Genomic DNA, 24,750 nt, shown 5'->3' on the forward strand with positions numbered 1-24,750 from the left:
ACCTCCACTTTAAGTCTTTTGGTTCATAAATTTCTTTGAAAACATACGAGCATGCTGTCAAGCTTGTGAACTTTTACTAGCCACAACTTAGAGAAATGTAATTCTTTTTAATCACTCGACAGATGAATGTAAAAAATAATTATTTTAAAATCGCTCAACTCTTGTTTCTGAGCTTTGGCTTAAATCTCATGCTATTCTGACGTAGGGAAGTAGACCTTCTAAAGCCTTCTAATGCTAAATATAAAGAAGGAAAAGGAACAACCTTGCACACAGAAATGCATTTCAATTTTATGTCAAAGAGAAGATCATATTGTAATTTTTCGTCATTGATGACCTGTTCTTCACGCTTAGGCCTTTGTAGGCTTTCAATACCTTCTTAGACATGGTTATGGTCATTCGTGTTCTTAGTGGACCCTGAATTCATTATATATCCTTAAGAAGCCTTGTTTCCTTGTCTTCCATCTTCTCTAGTCTCAGATCCTCTCTTTCCTTTCCTCCTTGTGGAATCCTTTACATTGTCACTATATGGTATCAAATCACTCTTTGGTGGAAGTGGAACTCAAATGCGATTTTGAAATTATTTTATACTATGACAGCATTCTTTCTTTCATCTATATCTATATTTATAGCTTTCATTGCAGCTTTTCTTTACAAAAGTGGTGATGGGAACTGAGAAGTAGGTAGGATATAAAGCGAAGAAGCGAAGATCAAAGGAAACTAAAGATATCCAATCACTATCTCAGTTTATACCTCATTGCAGCTGGTTATTGTGGGTCATTCAGTTACAGTTAGATAAAGTGGTGGCAGGGATCAACTATTTTTCTCGGTCGCAGAGTTGCGGTTAAACAGGTTAGCTTTTCTTTCTATGCTCCCACATCAGTTCCTATTCATTTGCATGCATCTACAATAACATGGCATGAGCTCTCAGGCTGCTGCCGTCGTCCCTTTTTATGAAGTACTTGCAGCTCTTCAACAAATTATGAAAATTTAGCCATGGTAGTATATAGAGAACTTTTTTGAATGGAAATTACTTGGCAAAGAAAAAATATTGTTTTGTTTGCCAGAGGGCCTTCATGGAATCTCTCGTTGTCGTTTCTGATGCCATCAGACCATGAAGGTCAGGTTTATACCCCTTGATGTTCTAGCTATTTTGAATATAATTCCATCACACATTTGTGAAATTCTTCGGACCCGTCTTGATGAAATTTTTTCGCATGTTATCAGAGTTGTTTGGTCTTGAAAATCTGTTACTCTTAACTAATTGCAGTCCCTCTTCACCACTGATCAATCATCTTTTCTTGATTAACCAACAGAATTATGCCCATTAAAACTAAAAACTGAATTTTAGAATTATAAAAGTTTAACAGAAAAAGGTCACTTTAGATTTGCCAATGTGCTAGCTGTATCTCTTATTGTACCATCTTGACTGATAATTAAATAAACTATTCAATTATCCATTTTCTATTTTCAAAATGAAATGATGGCAGTGATCTCTTTCCCCTTAATTGTTATCTAAAATAAATCATGGACTTTGATACATGTTTTGGTTCTAAAGTTGTATTGTCTATTTGTCTCCTTCTTTCTTTGTTTGCTTGCTCCTTGTTTTCTTTCCCCCTTTCTATTTTCTATCTAGATACTTCATGGGAGTCAAGGGGCTGCATTTGCTCATTGCATTAAGTTGTCCTTCATTCAGTACCTACTAGCAGCTAGAAATCAGTCATGGATGTAGCCCAATAGGCTTGGAAAAATAACACCAATTTGATATATGCCAAAAAAGTGTTACTTCAAGCAATGTACTAGATAATATAGTAAATGCTACTTGGGTTCTTAGGGCCAGAAAAAAAGGCAGCGTTATGGCCAACCATTCTTAATAGTCTCCTGATTTAGCCAGTCAAAATCTCTATAAACAACTTATGGCTATTAGTCTTGCAGCTTGTTGGTGATAAAAAAGGAGGAGCATATCAAACATCAAGACAGTCATCGCCTGAAGTAACTTGAAATCATTCATGAAAATTTGATCCAATAGTTGATATCTAGTTTATCTTGCACTTTTGATGTCTGTTGGTACACTTCAACCTGATGCAACTGTTAGTTTTGCTTCTTACATTCCTGGAGAGGATTTAAGTTTTCTAAACACAATCTGATTTTTATTGCAGAACTTGTCCTATTTTCTGATGTTCTAATTAGTAAAGATGTTCGAGGGTTGAAGAGATAGCTTTCTGTACTAGACTTGATGTTATCATTATAATGCTTTATTGTTTATGTACCTGATCATGCCAATTCTTTAACCGAGTTCATTATAGAACATTGATAGTTGCTGCGAAATAGAGGCCAAAACCAAATACCATGAATGGATTGGAGACCCTACTTCATCAAAACCAACTTATCAAGATGCATCTTGGAAGGACTTTGGCACATCCATAAATGCCATTTTCTTTGGTTTTGCTGCAACGGCAATCTTAGTTTCTATGTTCCTCACCATCGCAGTATTTGAACATTTATCAAACCTAGAGCCTCCTTCGGTCTTAAAATGATTCCCAAGGATCCTTGGAGTCAAGCCAGTCACAGGCTCAGAACCATTCACTTGGATAGTTTCGGAATTCACCAGCTGCAAGTTTACTTGCAATGATTATACTTTATAAATAGATTCACAATGCTTGTTGAGCCTTGTAGATGGATTCTGTGCAGCCTTACTTTCTTATTGTCTATTTAATATTTGGAGCCTTGTACATGGATTCTACAGGCTTACTTTCTTATTCTCTATTTAATCTTTGCAAACTTTGAGCAGTTACTGAGGTTTAAGAAACAATATATAGCTAGAGTATCCTGGTGATGGCAGGAAGGAACTTCATACCAGTGCGATTACTCGGTGTTAATGGCTGGGCAGTAATATCTTACCTATGTAGCTCAACCCATACCTCTTCCTTGCCCAACCCCCACGCCCCCATGATCGTAATCATGCCTTCAGCTCTCCATGGTCCTACAAATATAGTGATTCTATGCAGTCATGCGCGAGAGAGGATTGGAAAAAAAATTCATGTTCAACGGAAACTGTTTTATACAAGACTCGTCGTCTCGGTTCTGAACTCCGTACCAGTGCTACACTAACATAGCGTCAGTACAATACGAAGTTTTTGTGGCATACCGAATGTTGGTACGCCATCCATAGCAGGTACCGGTACCAAATCAGTATGGTACAATAGCCCGTACCGTTCGATTTGGGCCGGTACGGCATACTATGGTTTTATATATTAAAAATTGTATAGAGCCAAAAATTCTGAAAATTAACAATTATCCATTGAACTTACCTATAATTTTTTCTATAAGAAATTTCCAGTACATCCATCCATATATGGGTTCCATTTCTGGGACCGTTTTAACCTAAGGAATGATATTTTTGAGCTTCCTGCTCCTTCAGTTCCAAAAGCTTGCACGCTATGTGTTCATAGATCAACAGATCTATCATCAATATATACGATATTCATAGAACTCTGACGTGTTATGAATGCCATCAGATCTCAATCCGGACATAGCCAGGCAACTCAGCTCTAGAGCCGGTTGCAGGTTACAAGCCATGGATCTGGTTAGTTTGCAACTCTTGGTAACATAGCCCTAGCAGGAATATAGTAGATGATAAGACCCTTTACATAAATCTCAGGAATTTATTTCTCGTCTTCATTTGTGGCACGGTTGCTCATGTTGTTTATGTTCACGATCTGGAATTGTGTAAGCCTTTTGGTGCCTTGTCTATGGAAAAAGGTAATGCTGATTTCTGAGAATTGTAACCAAGGAGAGCACAAATGGGTCCTTAATGGTTCATACAAGTGACAACCCTAATCCAACTCACAGAACAAATAGTCCACAGTCTGAAATCACCTCTCTGATTACCTGACTAAGGAGTCAATGGAATTGTACCTGCAAGACCACGATGAAATGAAATGGTTTTTCGCTCATTCTTTGCAGTCCCCCCGAAAGCATGGAGTGTCTCATGCTTTACCTATCAACCTCCCTACATAAGATCTTGGTTCAAAGTTTCACTGCCTTCTAAACAAACTCGAACCTCAATAATAGCTTTGCTCCTAAGAAAGGAGTGATTTTTCCAACATAAAACCCCACCTGTTTTATCAGGAGCACCAACTTCATGCTCGCCGTGCATATCATAAGTCAGCAGATACAACTATATTTTAATAGTGTACTTTGTGTTGCGTGTAACCAAATTTCGTTGTCAAACCAGTGTTATTTGCAGTAAAGAAAATCAGCAGAGACATTTGCATTAAGAGCAATACAATTTGTATATTCTCCACCGACGGAGACAATTGGAATCGGTAGGGACTAGGGATATGCAACCACAAAACTCCAGCATGGTTGCACATAACCTCATGGAAGAGCTGTTGGATGGCAATCACAACATCAAATAATACAAATAGACCACCCATCCATGATCTGCAGCAAGACTGCAAAGGTCTGCTACAACCATTCTTATATCACACTTTTCACTTCCTATAAGCAGTTCTTTACTTCGTCAACCCCCCAAAAGATCATTCTAACGCCATTGACGGCATTAATGAAATGCCTTGCTAAAGTTTTTCCTTTATTCTCCACTTGAGGCGGTTTCTCCTCTGAAGTAGCCGTGTAGCCGCAGGGACTGATCACCTCAACTTGCTGCCGTCCACAATACAATTAACTTGTTGATCAGGGGGCAAACAGCACCTGTGTCACCTAAATGCAGATGGTCTATTTTAACAAAAACATAGACTGAAAATTGGACCCATTTGGAGAAGCAAGAAACGGTTTATGATGGTCTAGAGTTGACAAACACATGAAATAATCAGAACATTACCAGACAACTTGTCTGACGAGGACTGGTATGAAAGTTTTCCTCTAGCAAAGTTTTCTATGAAAAATAGGGAACCGATGAAACTTTTCCAATTATCATCATTGTTCCACTTGGAAGTTTCTTTTTCCTACCACAGGGGAAAATCAGACTATTTCACTTCTTCAGTTTGGTTGTGTTGTCCGCATTCAGCTCTTGAAGATTCAGCAAGAGATCACTGGAATTCAAGAACACTCGGTTGGACGAATTTGCAATTGTATGAGCTATTTCCCTTGCAGCCTCAATCTGCCGTAAGGCAACAAATGCAGGGTTACTTGCGATAGCTTGACCTATAAGCTGGGCACTCTTGGCCTCACCCTGTCAGTAAGAGAAAGACAAATGATTATAATTCTGACTGCTGTCATCAACATATTTCCCATTGCATGTGATTTGAGGGGCCATAACTATCGAAAGAAAATTACAAAAAACTGATAAAACAAAAGCTCATTTTCAAATGGCCAGAAAGGATTGGTGAAAATTGTCTAAAATGACAATTTGAGGCCCACCACAGGGCACGATAAATAGGGCCTTGACTAAAGCATAAGCGACCTCTTGATGGGTTGTGGGGAAGGGCAGAGAGCGTAGGCTAAGTTTTGTATTCCATGGATAACCATCTTGATGCAATCATGTGCATGCACGGTAAACATGCCAGCATGACCATGGTTCATTCCTACAAGAACTATAAGGAACCACCTGAATAAATGTGCAATTTTACTGACCTGTGCTCTGATAACAGCACTTCTTTTGTCTTGCTCTGCTTTTTCAACAATGAACTTAGCACGCTCAGCGTCTTGTGCAGCCACCTGTTTAGCTTCAATCGCATGAGTAAATTCCTTCCCAAAACTCAGGGTCGTAATGGACACATCATCCAGCGCAATATTGAAGTTTCGGGCCCTCTCCGTCAATATCTTCCGTATCTCCCTACTTACAGCCTGCAACACAATCACATTTAACAATTTCTCTGCATGAGTTTCGTGCTTATTTTCTGAAGTACAATGCAAAACACAACAGAACATGGGCAATAATATCTAAAAGATTTTTGCCCGAGAACACCTCTCTTTGTGTGATCAGCTGGCTGGCATTGTATTGTGCTACCACAGCCTTCAGAGTTTCATGAATAATTGAAGGCAGAACCCTCTCATTATAGTTCTCCCCAATTGTTCGATAGATTGTTGGTAGCTGGTCTGGTAGGGGTCTTGTAAGAACCCGAAGCCCGATCTTCACCTAAGAAAATATAAAAGATTCAAATTTATCATGGCAGACATTGATGAAGATAAGGAAATGCAAATTGACCATGGTAGAGTCTTGCAGTGGAAGAGTCAAATATGCAGCCACATAAGAAAATGGCAGCACACAACTTAAGTGATTACTAAAACTGCAATATACAAATCAAGACAGACTTGGGCAAGCTCAACTCTCTTTAGGTTAGATCACTAGACACTGCCATCATTGATTCTAACAACATGCAAAAACAGTAAGCTTATCTAATAGAAAATGGTAAAGTCTAGAGTCAATAAAAGGTGACAATCTTAACAAATTAAAAAGAATAGAAGTAACAGGAGAAAAAACAAAACCACAAACCTTATACATCACATGCATTCATGATGAAAGTACAAATTGGAGATAACTACCTAGCACAATAAAGTAATTTAAACTGCTTCCTTTTCACTTCTAACACTAGGTTTTGTGAAAAGTATAAATAGTAATTTCTATTAGGTTATGCAAGGAATCACATTGTTGTCTTTTTAGCCACTTGTAGCACATTTGATGTGATATATTATGAAAAGTTTGTGCTTAAATCTGATCTTGTCAGCATGATAAGACATCTTTTACGTGCTGGATTAAAAGCAGGCTCCTTGCTCAATTTTTGGATAATAAATAAAACCTACATGCTTTGTTTTCAAGAATCTACTAAGCTAACATCGCTAGCAACAGCATTTTTCAGTGTTATGGACCAGATACACTGTAATGGATGGTTTATGTAATAAATCATGCATTTACATCAATAAACTCATAAAGTTCATGAGAGGGACTTTGTATTGCAACCGTATATATCGTACTATTGCTCCTATTAGATTCATGATATAGTTGCAATCTCCAATTGCTTCACATCGCATAGTTATTGATGATACACATCAAGTGGGGCAGACCAGGGCACAAGAGGTCTTTGGCTGAGCATGTGTTAATCCCTTGCCCATTCCCAGCCTGGCCCATGTGTGAGCTGACATTTTCAACCAATCCTGGACCTGGGTGCTTGAATGCCGATGCGTTAGATTTTGTTTCTTAGTCTCAATATTTGGCTACCAAGAAATTTGGGATTCATTTTCCACCTTAGGATCAAATTGGCAAAGCTGGCAAACAAATTAATGTTGACACAGCTTTAGCTCTTAAATCACAAGTAGTAGAAAAGATTAATGATGAATAAGGCATATAAGTGAATTAAAAAGAATACTGTTAGTATTTCGTAAAGACATGCATACGAAATTGGAGTATTTATTTATTGATGCCCATGAAAAACAAATAATAAGAAAACAGGTCAAAAAATACTGCAAGTAATGATAACAATCTCTTGCGAACCACTTCTCAGATGGCTACTGACGATTATTGGTTAACAAATTTGACTTTTTGGGTCAAGATCAAGCTAACCATTTATGAAGAATCAAGTGAATCCACATGGACACTTGCCTTAAAGGGGAAAGTGTGCTTGAGCTAATCCTCATAATTAAGCCATTTAAATATACTAAAAGATCACCTTTAAAATTTACACCAAGCCAATTTCAATGCACACCACTACCTACACATTCCGAAGCCTGTAAAGGATAAGTAAGAACATCCACAACACAGTTCCAATGCAAACAATGCAGCCCTGGGCTGTCACAAGAGCAACGGTCAATATAAAGCATTTTATTGTAGGCAATACTAGTAGCAAAACCCATTAGATGATCCAAGTCTGACATATCATCTAATATATACAATGTGAAAGCCTCAAATTCCAGCCACGCAAGGCTGGTCTCTGAAGCCTTCTGCATTATACATGTAGTTTCGCAAAGTTCCCGCTGATCATCCTCTCTCTACAAGTGCAGCTTATTTCTTCCTCCTCTATCTCTCAAGGGAATCATGACAATCCATCAAATCATCTAACAAGCATTTCAAGTCCTTCTACTTTCACCTTGTAGGTTGACATGATATCACATTATTGAACGATACAGGTCAAGAAAAAGTAATGCATTATTGCTTGATGTAATTATTTTTCTGACTTGCGTTTTAGCTACGAAAGAAGAAAAACAGCCTTTGAGGAGATATATTTCTCATTTAATTTGAAGCTAATAGTGAAGTATAGAAATCATCCATGTGGGGTCCAAATCTGAGATATATTTCACCATAACCTCCCACAATTTTTTACAATAAAAATATTACAATTTTTCCTAACGGTAGAATTGTCAAATTGTTCCAGTAACACATTACATGAAAAGAGATAGAAACTAACAGCTGACAATGTCTAATACATGTTGACCACAGATTAAGAATAAACTTAGTATATACTCCACAACTTCTTGTCGTAAAAGTAAATTAAATAACTGAAAAACATACCATTTGAAGATCACGACTCCCAGAAGTACTCTCCACAAGATGGGGGCGAGCACGAACATCGTAAATGATAGGCCTCTCAAACCAGGGGATCATCAAATGGGTTCCCTCAGGATAAACCTGCATTAGAAGCTATATGTTAGGTTATGAAGGTTTCATACTGACATGTAAAATACAAATACATAAATATGGTTCAAAAGATGTACAGCTGGAAAGTATACTCCAATTTCCTTACTTATTGATAAATCTTGATACTGTTCAAGTTAGATACATCCCAAACAGTTCTCCCTATATATATATACACCCATATACACATACATATATACATATATATGTACATATACACACACACATATACATATATATATATATATCTATATACACACACACATATACATATATATATATATATATATATGTACATATACACACACACATATACATATATATATATATATATATATATATATATATATATATATATATATATATATATATATATATATATATTGCATGTATATATGTGTGTGTGTGTAAAATTTAAAATGGAAGAGCTATCATCTCCCTATAGTGTATGCAATTATCCCAATCTCATCTATTCGTTTGCTTCTCCCCTTTTCCTCTCATAGTCCCAAATCCCACATTGACAATTTTGAAGTCACATGACAACCAAATGGCAGGTTTATTTTTGCACTTCATTCCACTTTTCAACTATTCAGGAAAATCTATTTATTCCTCCTCACTACCACACATTACTGGAATCCCCTTTGTGGCACACATGCAGATATTAGTACATGTAAAATTTAGAAGAATGAGGAACAAAAGAATGGATCAGTGATCATAAAAATCAACATGATAAAAATTTAAAGACAAGAAAGGAGACAGGCTTAAAGAGATTTGAGTCTATTTTCTGTCAAAGCTTGATATCAATAGGCCCCAAAATAGTCATCAACAAAGAGATATGAGTATCACATTAGACGAGGCCTAAGAAAAACACTAGCAACATAATAGTATCTATTTGCAAGAACAATGCAGCTATATTACCTATGATTACCTATGGGTCCTCATTCCTAGTGCTATCTCGAACTCTTTTTTTAATGCTTTTTGGAGTGCTTATACTCTATCACTCGGCCAAAACATGACATGGAATGACAGTCAGCTCTTCAAACCATGGTTCACAATCTCCATGCCGGACCTGTACTGGTACCATCTTGGTATAATATCAGTATACCTGATAAGGGCGTTGGTTCGACATACCGATACTTGGAATGCCTCAAATATTGCATACCAATTTGGTATTGGTATGGTATAGTAAGTCCAGCATGTACCAGCACGGCATACCATGCTTCAAACAAAGTTAGCTAAACTTGCATCATCTTCAAGTGCGGATACATAAAATAAGATATGAAGTGCCTTCTTAAAATACCATATTACTGTCAATAATTCATAGTACCATACATACAAATACAAAGATCCCTCGTAATTCACGCATTTGATAAAATACCCACACCTCTCACAATATAGTATAGTGTATGTTTAACACTATCAGCTAGTCAGCTTACATAGATGTCCTAGAGTCTTTTGTTTTTTTGATGTACCACTTGGAATTCCTATGTAGTTGGCATCTATGCCAAGTGACCTAGGATTGCTTGCCTTCACACCATGTGAAAATTCATGATCTGCCGTACCGATGCATATCGGCCGGTACGTACCGGTCCGGCCTCGGACCGGTACCGGATCAGCGTAGAATTGCAAGATCAATGCAGCTATATTACCTATGATTACCTATGGGTCCTCATTCCTAGCGCTACCTCAAACTCTTTTTTCATGCTTTTTGGAGTGTGCTAATACTCTATCACTCGGCCAAAACATGACATGGAATGACAGTAAGCTCTTCAAACCATGGTTCACAATCTCCGTGCCGGACCCGTACTGATACCATCTTGGTATAGTATCAGTATACCTGATACGGGCGTTGGTTCGACATACCGATACTTGGAATGCCTCCCATACTGCATACCAATTTGGTATTGGTATGGTATAGTAAATCTAGCATGCACCAGTACGGCATACCATACTTCAAACAAAGTTAGCTAAACTTGCATCATCTTCAAGTGCGGATACATAAAATAAGATATGAAGTGCCTTCTTAAAATACCATATTACTGTCAATAATTCATAGTACCATACATACAAATACAAAAATCCCTCGTAATTCACGCATTTGATAAAATACCCACACCTCTCACAATATAGTATAATACTACAATGTATGTTTAGCACTATCAGCTAGTCAGCTTACATAGATGTCCTAGAGTCTTTTGTTTTTTTGATGTACCACTTGGAATTCCTATGTAGTTGGCATCTATGCCAAGTGACCTAGGATTGCTTGCCTTCACACTATGTGAGAATTCATGGTCTGCCGTACCAGTGCATATCGGCCGGTACCGGATCAGCGTGGAATCCGGTACTGGTAGCTTATCGTTGAAGAACCAGTACGGGACCGGTACATACCAGTATGGGATCAGCGTGGATCAACATTGAATCCGGAACCGGTACGAGACCGATCCGGGCCACCACCGATACGCCAACCGGTACTGGTACAGCGGACCTTGTATGAGATAGATAATTTTAATGTGCCCTTCAAGATCAAGTGAAAACAAGGGTGAGATTATAGATAGTTTACAACAAAATTCTATCCAACCAAGAACAGTTTCACCAGCCTTTGTCAAGGAGGCACCATCCATATCCACATTCAAAAGATTCCGATAAAAGTTAGAAAGGAAAAAGACAGCTTTTACCTGAAAAATTTAGGCCATAATTGCTTCCTAAAGGACACTCCACAGAACCTCATTACTGGAATTTTGAGAACCAAAAGTTATTCACAAATAAATACAAGTAACACTTTCAAATTTACTTCTAGCAACAGTTTCAACATAGAAAAGATGCATTGAAGCCAATTCACTAAGCAAGGACTAGGAACCAAACATCATGAGAAATATCACATGTCTGCAGATCCATGCTATAGTATAGCTTTAAGAGTGGAGATCAGATAATAATACCAACTCTCCAATAAACTCATAATTCATCACCCTTGTTTTATTCCCCTCTTCATAAATTTCTTTGAGATGCAAGATATGAAGATAATGAAAATTGTTTGCTGCCATTTGAGACCAACAACCGACAATTCCTTCTGCATATACCGAGAGTCAGTACCTCTGAATCCATGGACCTCGTTTTGCATCAAAAGTGATTCATAATCCACATTGGTGAAATATGCACTAATCAGGGAAAGAATAGGCCATAGGGGAACATAAACTTCACCTCCTATAAAAACTATGCGCATCCAACATCTCAACATGGTAAATCTTTTTTCCTTTAACAATATTTGCTTCAAAAGATATATTTAATTATTTATCACTTTTAATCATTACTGTTGCTGGGGTCCAAACCGAGAACGATTGGCACAGCGGTGTGAACGGGGTTCCCTTTGAGTTGCTTTGGTTGCGCTCCGCCCTCCGCCGTGAAACCTGCAAGCAAGCCTCGCACCACCACCGGGGTAGTGGGGGCCCTCCGACGATCAAGTCAGAGGAGATCGAAGGAGAAGGAGAAGGAGAAGGTAGCAGGTGAGATGATACTCTGGAAGATATATCTTACCCTCCCCCTTCCCCCCCAGCCTCATATATATCAGGCTGGGGGGTTTTTCCGGGGATTCATCATCGTGTGGCACGATGGGGCTGCCACTGACATGGCCGTTACAGGGCGTCGTGGGGCAGCGCTGGGTACAGCCATGGCAGGGCATAGTGGAGCTCCGCTTTGTACGGCTGTTACAGGGGATCGTGGGGCAGCGCCGGATACGGCCGTTGCAGGGAGTAGTGGAGCAGGGGGCCGCGGCGTGCCTCAGAGGAACAGTCTGTTGTTGTCGAGAGATTGCCGACTCGGGGTCGGATTGCTGGATCAAGGGGCAGCCGACTCGGGGTCGGGCTGCGGAGCCGGAGATATCCGACCCGAGGTCGGATTGCTGGATCAAGGGGCAGCCGACTCGGGGTCGGGCTGCGGAGCCGAAGATATCCGACCCGAGGTCGGATTGCTGGATCAAGGGGCAGCCGACTCGGGGTCGGGCTGCGGAGCCGAAGATATCCGACCCGAGGTCGGATTGCTGGATCAAGGGGCAGCCGTAGTCTTCCTGGGCGCGCGTGCCGGTCACGTGGGGCATGGTGGCTAAGTTCCCCCGTAACAGTAGCCCCCCACTCCCGAGCCTGGAACCAGGAGGGGAACGGGTGAAGGGAGTGATGCTTCGAGATTGCCGCCATCCCTCGGAAAGGCGCGCGCGCTCCGAGCTTCCCGCCTTCTTTATGGCGTATGGCAGTTGTCGCTGATCTGGCGGTCAGCGGATTTCGGCGGACATCCTTCCTTAATGGCGTCGATTCGCCTTTGGGGCGCGAACAAACTTTCGGCAGCCAGGCGTCCTCTGGCGTCACCGAGGCGTCACCCGCCTTTCCGCCTATTTAACCGGGGGCCCTCCCCCGTCCGCCTTTCTCTTCACAGGCATCTTCAAGTTTCTCCCTTGTGCCGCTGCCGTTGCCGCCGAACTGTTCGTTCGCTCCTCCTTTGACGCTCTCGGAGCCGTTCTTCCTTCCTTTCCGGTGAGTTGCTCCACTCTTCAATTTAGGGCTCTCCGTACTTTCTCCTTTCGTGTTTGTGTACTCCAGTCGTTCCGGTGCCTTCCCCCCTCTTGATCCCGTCCTGACCGTAGGTTCACTGGCCATTAGGGATGGACGAAGTAAGGGCGGACCGCATTCGGTCGGAGCTGGTCTCTGAAGACCTAGATAGGTTCGTAGCCCGGTACCACCTTCCCGAAGCCTGCAACATTACGCTCCCGGGGCCTGAGGAGAGGATGTCCCATCCTCCTCCAGGGAAGGTCGCCATCAATGAGGACATCCTTCGGGCTGGGTTCCGCTTTCCCCCCTCGGACTTAGTCGTGCAGGTGCTTCGGGGTTTAAGAGTGGCGCCGACGCAACTAGTGCCGAACTCATGGCGCACCCTGACGGCCTTCCAGGTTCTCTGCCGCATGCATGAGGTTCCCGCCACCCTGAATGTCTTTTGGGAATGCTACGGCCTGAGCGGCCACCCCCGGGACAGAGGGTGGTGGTGCTTCGCGGCGCGGCGAGGGTGCGGCCTCGTCAAGGATGCTCCTTCCTCCATTCACGGCTGGAAGGAGCGTTTCTTTTTCATTGACGTAGATCCCTCTTGGGGAATCGGGATAACCTGGGAGACGCCGATGAAGTCCCCGATCGGCTTATCGAGGTTGTCGAGGGAGGAGTCCGATGGCGTTGCCGTCTTGAGGGGGCTGGTTGCCGAGGGCCGGCTTCCCCCGGTGGCCCGCCTTATTTCCGAGGATGCCTTGGTGAACGTCGGTCTGAGCTCGGTCCCCGCCGACCGTGAGCCCGCCACCACTTCTTTTTTAGCTCTTTTCTCCTCTTTCGTTTCTTCTTTCCATCAGCTTCTCAGTTTCCGACCATCTCGTCCTTTTTGCAGAAATCGACGACGTCATGCGGTCGGACAAGGCGACGGCTGTCAGTAGGGCGTCCCTACTGGAAGCGGTCCGGAGGAAAAAACGGACTCCTCCGAGGCGGACGACCGGATTGTGGCGAAAGTCATGGAGGCGAAAGCTCAGATTACGGAGCGAGCGGAGGCGGCGCTGGCCGAGAAGAGCGCGGAAATCGGGCGTCAGGCGGTACAGGCCTATCGTCAGTCCGCCGAGTTCATCCGTGACATGTCGGACGCGGGGTCCGACTCCTTTGTCTTAGGCTTCGATGAAGGCCTGGCGAGGGTGTCCGCTAGATACCCCGAAATTGACCTGAGTGGGGTCTCCCTCCTCGACTCCCCTTCGATGCCATTGCCTGCTGATTCTCCAACTGTCTCCCTACCCCTTGCGGGTGTGCTCGCCGTTCCCGACCCAGGGGTTCCTCCAAGCTGACCCTCTGTATTTTTCTTTGTTCTTTTCTTTGTATGTTGGCGTTTTGTCATGTTGTATGGGTCTCGGCCCTGATGCAACGAAAGTCAATGCAAACAAAGTGTTTCCTCATTTCACTTTCGTCCTTCCTCTTTTTAATTCTTGGTAGCGTCTCGCCGACTCCTGACTCTTGAAGTTCCTCCGGCACTAGGCCAGGCATCCGAGGGTTAGGCCTCAGGAAATCCTTCCGGCGCTAGGCCAGGCATCCGAGGTTAGGCCTCAGGAAATTCTTCCGGCGCTAGGCCAGGCATCCGAGGGTTAGGCCTCAGGAAATTCTTCCGGCGCTAGGCCAGGCATCCGAGGGTTAGGCCTCAGGAAATTCTTCCGGAGCTAGGCCAGGCATCCGAGGGTTAGGCCTCAGGAAATTCTTCCGGCGCTAGGCCAGGCATCCGAGGGTTAGGCCTCAGGAAATTCTTCCGGCGCTAGGCCAGGCATCCGAGGGTTAGGCCTCAGGAAATTCCGCTCATTGGTCGGCCAAGGCTGGCGCAAGCCGAGGCGACCGGTCGGGGCTTCAGGCTAGTCTGCTCCCGGGATGATCATCGGGTTAGCCTGGCATCCGAGGGCCGAGCCTCGGGAAATTCCGCTCGTTGGTCGGCCAAGGCTGGCGCAAGCCGAGGCGACCGGTCGGGGCTTCAGGCTAGTCTGCTCCCGGGATGATCATCGGGTTAGCCTGGCATCCGAGGGCCGAGCCTCGGGAAATTCCGCTCGTTGGTCGGCCAAGGCTGGCGCAAGCCGAGGCGACCGGTCGGAGCTTCAGGCTAGTCTGCTCCCGGGATGATCATCGGGTTAGCCTGGCATCCGAGGGCCGAGCCTCGGGGAATTCCGCTCGTTGGTCGGCCAAGGCTGGCGCAAGCCGAGGCGACCGGTCGGGGCTTCAGGCTAGTCTGCTCCCGGGATGATCATCGGGTTAGCCTGGCATCCGAGGGCCGAGCCTCGGGGAATTCCGCTCGTTGGCCACGCGCCTGTCGCTTGCCGCTCGACGGGATTTCTCCGTGGCCAGCTACGATCGTGTTTCTCCTATTCTCCAAGCGTCGCCTGGGGAACACCAGAAGGGTATTAAATGCTAATTGAGGCGTTACCTGGAAAATCGGATCGCCAGTTGCTGCTTGCAAGGAGTGTCAGTTAAGCGGCCGCGATACGCGCGCTCTTCGAGGCGGATGCGGCCTGGGCGCGAGCGGAGATACGTGGGCCGTGGGATACACACCGCCCGGAGTGTCCTGCATGAAGAATGCAATTAAGGAGAACGACGCTTAGGAGATCGTGGGAGGATACGCCTCGAGAGCTGGAACGGCTCCGGATTCGGTGCGCCCGCCTTTATTGGAGCCACCCGCATCGGAACGACCGGGGGGCCACAGTTTGGCTATAAATATAAGTGCAGGTGCGGTGGAGCCTCCCAAGCCGGAGCTATTCAGGTTGCCATGGATCGTGGACCTCCTCTCCGGCGTGTGGCTGGGAAACCCCTGCCGGAGGAACGGGAGGCGCGCCCCTCGCGACTTCCGCCAACTAGCCGTTTCATCTGGGATCAACAAGGAGGTTCTCCCCAGCGGAACTCCGCTCTAGGCGTTTCATCCGGGATCACATCCCCCCTCCTTTCAGCCCCGCCTCCCGATTGAGCTCTGCGCCAGACGCTTCATCCGGGATCGCGCCTCCTCGCGCTCTTCTCCCTTGTATTCCTTCCCTCCCCTTCTCTTGGGGAGGGCCGGAATATCCTTTGGAGGTGGCGTTCCTCTAGGAGCAGTGTGAACTCCTCCTTCGTCCACTTCTTCTTCGTCCGTGCCGGCTCTTCGTCTTTTGCGTGAGGCGTCGACGGCGCCTCCGGGGAGAAGCACCCACGCCCGGTGGGATTGCAGCTGCTTCGGGTGGAGGGTTCGGGATCCCGGATCTTCAACTCTACGGAGTCTCCACCTCTTCCTTGTTTTCTTTACTCCCCAATTCTCCTCTGGGAATTCTTTGTAATCACACGAACACACCGTTGTAACCAGGAATTATTGAAATGAAAAGAATTGTACATTTTTCGAACTGTCTTCCTGGCTTTGTCGTTCTACTGGTAATACGCCCGCAGGTTAGCGGAATTCCAGCTCCTCGGAATTTCTCGACCATCTAGGGCCTCCAACTGATAGGAGCCAGGTCGGTTTACCCAGCGAACCCTATACGGGCCTTCCCAATTTGGCGCCAGCTTCCCACCTTTCGCGGGTTGAGATGCTTTGGCTCGCCTTAGCACCAGATCTCCGATTCTGAAAAGTTTCGGTCGGACCTTGGAGTTATAATATCGGGCCACCCTCCGCTGATACATCGCCATCCGAACCTGCGCCATTTCTCTTGCTTCTTCCAAGAGGTTCAGGTTCCCTCGGAGTTGCTCCGAATTGGCCTCGGGTCGGTGCGCGGCCACCCGGGGCGAGGGGAGTCCGAGCTCCACGGAAACAACCGCTTCCGTGCCATAGGTTAGGCTGAAAGGTGTCTCCCCGGTAGGGGTCCGATGCGTGGTCCGATACGCCCAAAGGACATTCTCGAGTTCTTCGACCCAAGCTTGCCCCGTCCGACCGATTCGCGCCTTAATTCCTTGGAGGATTGTCCGATTTGTGACCTCGGCCTCACCGTTGGTTTGGGGATGCGACACAGATGTGAACCGATGCTCGATCCCGAACTCCTCGCAGAAATCACGGAAATGCTTGTTGTCGAACTGTCGACCATTATCCGAGATGAGGACTCGGGGTACCCCAAATCGGACGATGATGTTTTTCTTCACGAACTTCCGGACTTGCGCCTCCGTGATAGTGGCCAGCGGCTCTGCCTCCACCCACTTGGTGAAGTAGTCGATTGCAACAATCAAGAATTTCCGCTGGGCTGAAGCGACGGGGAATGGTCCGAGGATATCCATTCCCCACTGTGCGAAGGGCCAGGGTGCGGTGATTGGTGCCAAGGGGACAGAAGGGACTCTCTGGACGTTGGCGTGGCGCTGGCAGGCGTCGCATTTCCGTACATGATCCTTTGAGTCCTCCAACAAGGTAGGCCAATAATAGCCTTGCCTCATGATCTTGTGCGCCAAGGACCTAGCCCCCAAGTGCGATCCGCAAACGCCCTCGTGGACTTCGCCGAGGACGTAGGCCGCCTCCGAGGGGCGGAGGCACCTCAAGAGGGGGGCGGTAAACGAGGTCCGATACAGCCTCCCTTCATAGAGTACGTAGTGGGCGGACTTCTTGACAAGTCGCCGAGCTTGATCTTCGTCTTCAGGGAGGATCCCTTCGGCGAGGTAGGCGACGAGCGGGTCCATCCAAGACGGCTCCGGATCAATCGCCATCACCGCTCCAGCCTCGCCGATGCTCGGGGCCTCCAGGGTCTCCAGGTAGATTGCCCTCGACAAGTTGTGCGCCTCTGCGCTCACCAAGCGGGACAACCTGTCGGCCCTAGCATTTTCGCTTCTGGGGACCTGCTGGATGTCGACACTGCCGAGATCGGGAATGAGTGCTTGCACCTTCCGGACGTAGTTCTGCATGGTCGGGCTCCGGGCCTCGAACTCCCCACGGACCTGCCCGACCGCCAGCTGGGAGTCGGTGAAGACCTTCAAACGCCGGATGCCGAGCTCCCTGGTGAGTTTGAGTCCCGTGACTAGGGCCTCGTACTCCGCCTCGTTGTTGGTCACTGGAAATCCAAATCTCAAGGCATACTCGGCTATCACTCCATCAGGACTGGTAAGGACCAGCCCGGCTCCTCCACCCTCGGGGTTCGACGACCCATCGATGTGAAGCGTCCAGGTCGGGAGGTCGAGGCTGGGCGTTTCCGGCGGTCTAGGTTCCGCCTCCTGCACCGTGCACTCAGCGAGAAAATCCGCGAGCACCTGGGCCTTGATGGCGGGTCGAGGCTGGTAGCGGATGTCGAACTCACCGAGTTCTATTGCCCACTTCACCAGCCGTCCCGCATTTCCGGGGTTGCTGAGGATCTGTCGTAGTGGTTGATCAGTTAAGAGGGTGACAGAATGGGCCTGGAAATAGGGGCGAAGTCTCCTGGTCGCGGTCAGCAGCGCGAAGGCGATCTTCTCAGCTTTCGTATACCGCGTCTCGGCATCCCGTAGGACCCGGCTGATGTAGTACACGGGCTTCTGGAGCTTTGCCTCTTCCCGAACCAGCACCGCACTGACCGCGGTTGGGGAGACCGCCAGATAGAGGTAGAGCATCTCCCCTTCTTGCGGCTTGGACAGTAGGGGAGGAGACGCCAGGTATTCCTTGAGCTGGTCGAATGCTGCTTGACATTCGGCCGTCCAGAGGAAGTCTTTCGGGCGTTTTAACACCTTGAAGAATGGTTGGCAGCGTTCGGCCGATTTTGCCACAAATCGTCCAAGCGCGGCGACCCTTCCAGCGAGCTCCTGAACCTCCTTTACTTTGGTCGGAGGGGACATACCTTGGATGGCCTTGATTTTGTCCGGGTTGGCTTCGATACCCCGCTGGTTGACAATGAAACCGAGGAACCTCCCGGCCGAAGCGCCGAAGGCGCACTTCGCTGGGTTCAGCTTCATGCGAAACTTCCGCAAGGTGGTGAAAGTCTCCTCCAAATCCGCGATGTGCTGGTCTGCATGGCGGCTCTTCACCAGCATGTCGTCCACGTACACCTCCATGTTCCGGCCGATTTGCTCTTTGAAGATTTTGTTGACGAGGCGCTGGTAAGTGGCGCCAGCATTCTTCAGTCCGAAGGGTATTACCTTGTAGCAGTACAGCCCCCGGTCTGTTATAAAGGCAGTTTTCTCCTCGTCCTGTGGGGCCATCATTATCTGGTTGTAACCGGAGAAGGCGTCCATGAAAGACAGCAGCTGATATCCGGAAGTCGCGTCGACCAGTTGGTCTATTCGCGGAAGCGGAAAGCTATCCTTAGGGCATGCCTTGTTCAGGTCGGTATAGTCGACGCACATCCTCCACTTCCCGCTCGCCTTCCGGACAAGTACAACATTTGCCAGCCACTCGGGGTAGCTTACCTCCCTTATGAATCCTGCCTCCAAGAGCTTGTCTACCTCCTGGTCGACCACCCGGATCCGATCCGGGGCACAGTCTCTTCTTCTGCTTTATTGGTCGGTGGGTCGGGTCGACGTTGAGGGCGTGAGAAATGACCTCCGGGTCGATCCCAGGTACATCGGCCGCCGACCAGGCAAATACATCGGTATTGGCTCGGAGGAATTCCACCAACCGGGCCCGAGCTCCCGGATCGAGATTGGCGCCGACCCGGACCGCCCGGTCGGGGCGGCCTTCCTCGAGGGGGACTTCGACCACACCCTCGGCCGGCTCCCCCTGCCGCAAGGCCACCTCGTCTCTGGCATCAAGGGACTCGACGCTTAGGGCTTCCACGGGCTTCTTCCCTTTGAGGGTTGCTAGAAAACATTGCCGTGCGGTCGGTTGGTCACCTCGGACCTCTCCGATCCCGACCGCCGTGGGGAACCGCATGAGCAAGTGGTACGTGGAGACCACCGCGCGAAGGGCGTTCAGCCCGGGTCGCCCGAGGATAGCGTTGTAGGCCGAGGGAACACGGACGACCAAGAACCCGAGTCGCACCGTGGCTTCTGCGGGTGCGACGCCCGCAGTCACAGGCAGCTCAACGACACCTTCCGCCGGGACAGCGTCACCGGTGAATCCTACGAGGGGGGTGGACATTTTGTGCAACAACTGTCTGGACAAGCTCATCTTTTGGAAGGCCTCGTAAAACAAAATATCAGCTGAGCTTCCACTATCCACAAGAACACGCCTTACATCATAGTTTGCCATAGTGAGGGAGATCACCATGGCGTCATCGTGGGGAGTCTGAACCCCCTTTACATCCTCATCAGAAAAGGTGATTACATTGCCGACCCTCTGCCTCTTTACGACGGCCGTCCCTGACGCTTCCGTCGAGCCCCCTGCGTTCCTCACGGGCCGAGAGCAGCCCCCAGTGATAGTGTGGATCACGCCCGCAACGGGTCGATTCTGCTCCCGAGGCTCCGGAGGAGCCGGGTCGGCCGGACGCGGGTCTGCGGGGGGACGTCGGTCGCTCACATATCGACCGAGACGCCCCCGACGGATAAGGGCCTCGATCTCGTCCCGAAGCTGGAAGCAGTCCTCTGTGTCGTGGCCGTGGTCTCGGTGGTACTCACAGTACGCCCGGGAGGGCCTCTTTCCAGGGATCCTTCGTATCTGTCTCGGGGCCGGGAGGTCCTCCCGCCCCTTGATCTCCATAAGGATCTGGGCCCGGGGAGTCAGGAGAGGGGTGTACCGGTTGAAACGTCGGGGCGGAGAACGAGGGCGTGGGGCGCCGTGGTTCTTCGCCGGCGACGGGCTTCTGCGCCGACGCTGGGGCGTCGGGCTCCTCCTCTGGCGTGCCTCTTTCCGCCTTTTCTTCCCAAGCTTTGGAGGGATCTCGGCAGCCTCTTTGCTCCGGTGGGCGGCCGCCTCCTCGGCGTCCGCATATTGGTTCGCCCGGGACAACAGCTCTGGGAAGCTCCGCGGCATGCGTTTGTCCAGGGAGAAGGTGAGCCTGCCCTTCCGGAAGCCACGCTTCAGGGCTGAAAGAGCTACCTCCTGACTCAGGTTCCGGACCTCCAGCGTAGCCCTGTTGAAGCGGGTAAGATAATCCCGCAGGCTTTCTCCCTCGTTTTGCCGGACGTCAAAGAGGGAGTCGGAGACCAGTCGCCGCCGGCTACTGACGGCGAAATGAGTGATGAAGAGGCGAGTGAACTGGTCGAAAGACCGGATTGAGTCAGCCTCCAGCCCGGCGAACCACGCCCTCGCCGGGCCACGGAGGGTTGCCGGGAAGGCCTTGCAGAGAAGGGGATCTGATGCTCCGTGGAGGAGCATAAGGGTCCTGAAACTCTCGACGTGATCCCGCGGGTCTGCCGCCCCGTCATAGGGCTCGATCGCCGGCATTTTGAACCCCGGGGGATTCGGGGTTCGCAGGATCCTCGAGGCAAGTGCCGGCTGGGAGGAGATCTCTAAGTCGGCGAAGGGATCTTTGGAATGGCCCTTCAGGACCTGGAGTTGTCGGTGGAGATCGTCCACCCGCCGGTCCAGGGAGCGCGACCGGTGGGTGGGAGACAAGGAGCGGCGAGTGGGGGACCGACTGGAGCGCGGGTTCCTCGAGGACTGGGGAGTCTGGGAACGCGCCCGGGCCCGCCTCTCGTACCCCGCGCAGCTCCGATGGGAAGGTCCCGGCAGAATAGACCGTGCTCGAGAATCCTCCTCGCGCCGGCGCTCCTCCCCATGGGAGAGGAAGGAGCGCGGGTTGAGGAGGACAGGCGAGCGCTCAGGGAGCAGTGGCTCCTGAGCCCGCTGTGGCGCCCGGGACATCGCGCCCTGCAGATTCTGCACCGCCTCCGCGAGGGTGCGAACCTGCTGGGTTAGCTGGTCGAACTGGGCGGCTTCGACCATCTGAATGGGCGGTGAAGCGGTGGAGTGTTGCTGAGAGCGTGTTGGAGATGCAGCGGCCTCCCGGCCAGTGGCGCGAGAGGCCCCGCGACCGGAAGCATTGGAAGCTCCACGACCACCTCGCCGTGCCATTACGATCGCTCTGAGATCCTCCCTTCCTCTAGCGCCAACTGTTGCTGGGGGTCCAAACCGAGAACGATTGGCACAGCGGTGTAAACGGGGTTCCCTTTGAGTTGCTTTGGTTGCGCTCCGCCCTCCGCCGTGAAACCTGCAAGCAAGCCTCGCACCACCACCGGGGTAGTGGGGGCCCTCCGACGATCAAGTCAGAGGAGATCGAAGGAGAAGGAGAAGGAGAAGGTAGCAGGTGAGATGATACTCTGGAAGATATATCTTACCCTCCCCCTTCCCCCCAGCCTCATATATATCAGGCTGGGGGGTTTTTCCGGGGATTCGTCATCGTGTGGCACGATGGGGGCTGCCACTGACATGGCCGTTACAGGGCGTCGTGGGGCAGCGCTGGGTACAGCCATGGCAGGGCATAGTGGAGCTCCGCTTTGTACGGCTGTTACAGGGGATCGTGGGGCAGCGCCGGATACGGCCGTTGCAGGGAGTAGTGGAGCAGGGGCCGCGGCGTGCCTCAGAGGAACAGTCTGTTGTTGTCGAGAGATTGCCGACTCGGGGTCGGATTGCTGGATCATGGGGCAGCCGACTCGGGGTCGGGCTGCGGAGCCGGAGATATCCGACCCGAGGTCGGATTGCTGGATCAAGGGGCAGCCGACTCGGGGTCGGGCTGCGGAGCCGAAGATATCCGACCCGAGGTCGGATTGCTGGATCAAGGGGCAGCCGACTCGGGGTCGGGCTGCGGAGCCGAAGATATCCGACCCGAGGTCGGATTGCTGGATCAAGGGGCAGCCGTAGTCTTCCTGGGCGCGCGTGCCGGTCACGTGGGGCATGGTGGCTAAGTTCCCCCGTAACAATTACCATAAGTATCATCTTCAAATCTTAGATATAAGTACATTGCTTTTGTATTTTAGGAATGACATCAAAATCGTAAAACTTCAACCACATATAAATATAATTTTAGCTTCCTATAATATGCTGTGTCCTTGGTATATAGAAGATCAAGATTTTGTCAATTCATCACTTAATATTAATTTTAGCTTCCTATAATACGCTGTGTCCTTGGCATCTAGAAGATCAAGATTTTGTCAATTCATCATTTAATATTCATCATGGATCAGTTTAATGCCTGATGCATTTATTCTTTTCGACACATAATAAAGTTCACATTATTAACTTCAGATAAAAATTTAGGAGAGATGACCATACTAAATATCATCAAATTTCACATATTATTATGGATTCCCACAATGTTCAAGAAAACAAAATTGACTCTTGATTTAGCAGTTCCAACTTCCAAGAAGCTTGATATGGCCACACACATACACCTTATAACTCCCTAGAATTAGTGTAGGTTTCCAAAACCCACTTCAACCCTCCACAGTCCAAGGGAATTGTGCATAACAATTGAAAAAAAACAATCCAATCTATTGCTTGCACGCTGCATGGTAGAACTTCAGTGATGGTTCTCTAGGCCCCCAAACAAAGGGTTCTTCAAGTAAACTAAACTACAAAATTTCGTGGTTAATGCAGCAAAAGCACATTCAGCCCCCATACTTTAACTGGACCCCCAAAACTCACAACACGAATCTGAAAAAAATAATTCGGGGTCAAAAACCAAGCATGTGATGTAACACACAAAATAATCCAATAACAACAGATCCGCCTATGCCATCATACAATTTATATTTACTGAAACAATTATACAAAAGGAAATGGAAACAAGAACATTTTGAAAGACGAAAAAGATAGAGGAGGAAATAACAGATACAGCCTGAACGAACTTCTTCAAGCATTAAATAGTCATAAACTACAAAAGAAACCAAATACCTGTGGAAAACACTGGTAACCAATAACCACCAAATATTAGTAAGTTTGGACTGAAAAAAGAAATCTCATTATCTCTTTTCCAATCTAATTTTTAGACCTTTTCCTTGATGCCTTGGATGCGATTGAACACGATAGCTCGGTGGCCACCCTCGACGTTGTAGAGGCTATTGAGAGCGCCGTAGACGGCGGCGCCGCCGAAGAGCGCCACCTTGAGCAGCGTCCCCGCCCCCGGGCCGGGACTCGGCACCTTAACATTCTTAAAATTCATCGCCACCTCTGTCTCGGTCTCTCTCTTTTCCCCTTCTCTCCTCCTCAAAACCCCTAAACCCTAGAGAGAAAAGAGAGCAAAGCCCGCCACAGTTCGCATCAAAATGGAGGTCGAAATCTCTCCGAATAGAAGGAAGAGGACGACGGATTCTTACCGCGCGGTGAGGCGAACTTGCGGCGGAGGACTTTGGGCCTCCCTCAAGGTGTCTTCTATTCTAGGGTTTTTTTTGGGGGGGAGGGTTGAACGGGAGAAGGCGCCGCTTTCTCTCGCCCCTTCCCCCCACCTCTTATGCTTTCTGTTTACGTGATGACCAGCCTTGGAGGAGGGGAGCCATGTGATCAATGATGGATGAAAATATTTTTGGACGGTCAGGATGTGCTTGGTTACCCCCTCTCCTCTCCCCTCGCAGTGTTGAAGGTAAATTTTGACGGCTTCGCAAGGACTCTCTTCTTCATGTAGGGCCAAGTTTCATTATAGGAGACCGCTAGGACTCTCTTCTTCATGTAGCAAGTACGAAACATCCATCATGCACCGTTCCTTTTACAGGATCGGCAGGGATTAAGTATTGTTGTGTTTCAATTTAGGACTTCTCAGGTCTGGACCTAGATTAATACTTCTTAGGGGCGCAAATAGGTATGATCGGAGCAGGACACGAGTAACCCCGACCCCACTCGATTTT

General features: G+C 48.1%; 1 protein-coding gene across 3 annotated transcripts; it reads right to left on the bottom strand.

Annotated features, from left to right (window-relative positions):
• Positions 1–4,225: 4,225 nt before the first annotated feature.
• Positions 4,226–24,384, bottom strand: LOC103717159 (prohibitin-1, mitochondrial-like). 3 transcript variants are annotated; one of them, XR_003387532.2, is made up of 8 exons: positions 24,226–24,384; positions 23,901–24,131; positions 23,804–23,815; positions 8,465–8,581; positions 5,927–6,097; positions 5,593–5,805; positions 4,841–5,191; positions 4,226–4,719 (listed from the first exon to the last, which is right to left on the bottom strand). XR_003387532.2 is itself a non-coding variant. In XM_026808469.2 (7 exons), exons 2-7 carry the CDS (start codon positions 24,069–24,071, stop codon positions 4,991–4,993), a joined length of 885 nt encoding a protein of 294 aa, XP_026664270.1. In that variant the 5' UTR covers positions 24,072–24,131; positions 24,226–24,384; the 3' UTR covers positions 4,754–4,990. The 3 variants fall into 3 exon arrangements, 2 of the variants coding, with proteins under 2 accessions (XP_026664270.1, XP_008803665.1); XM_026808469.2 differs by lacking the exon at positions 4,226–4,719 and having other exon boundaries at positions 4,754–5,191; XM_008805443.3 differs by lacking the exons at positions 4,226–4,719; positions 23,804–23,815 and having other exon boundaries at positions 4,754–5,191; positions 24,226–24,383.
• Between the last annotated feature and the right edge of the window lie 366 nt (positions 24,385–24,750).

The sequence above is a fragment of the Phoenix dactylifera genome, chromosome 7 (genome assembly GCF_009389715.1).
Source record: "Phoenix dactylifera cultivar Barhee BC4 chromosome 7, palm_55x_up_171113_PBpolish2nd_filt_p, whole genome shotgun sequence".
Taxonomy (NCBI): domain Eukaryota; kingdom Viridiplantae; phylum Streptophyta; class Magnoliopsida; order Arecales; family Arecaceae; genus Phoenix; species Phoenix dactylifera.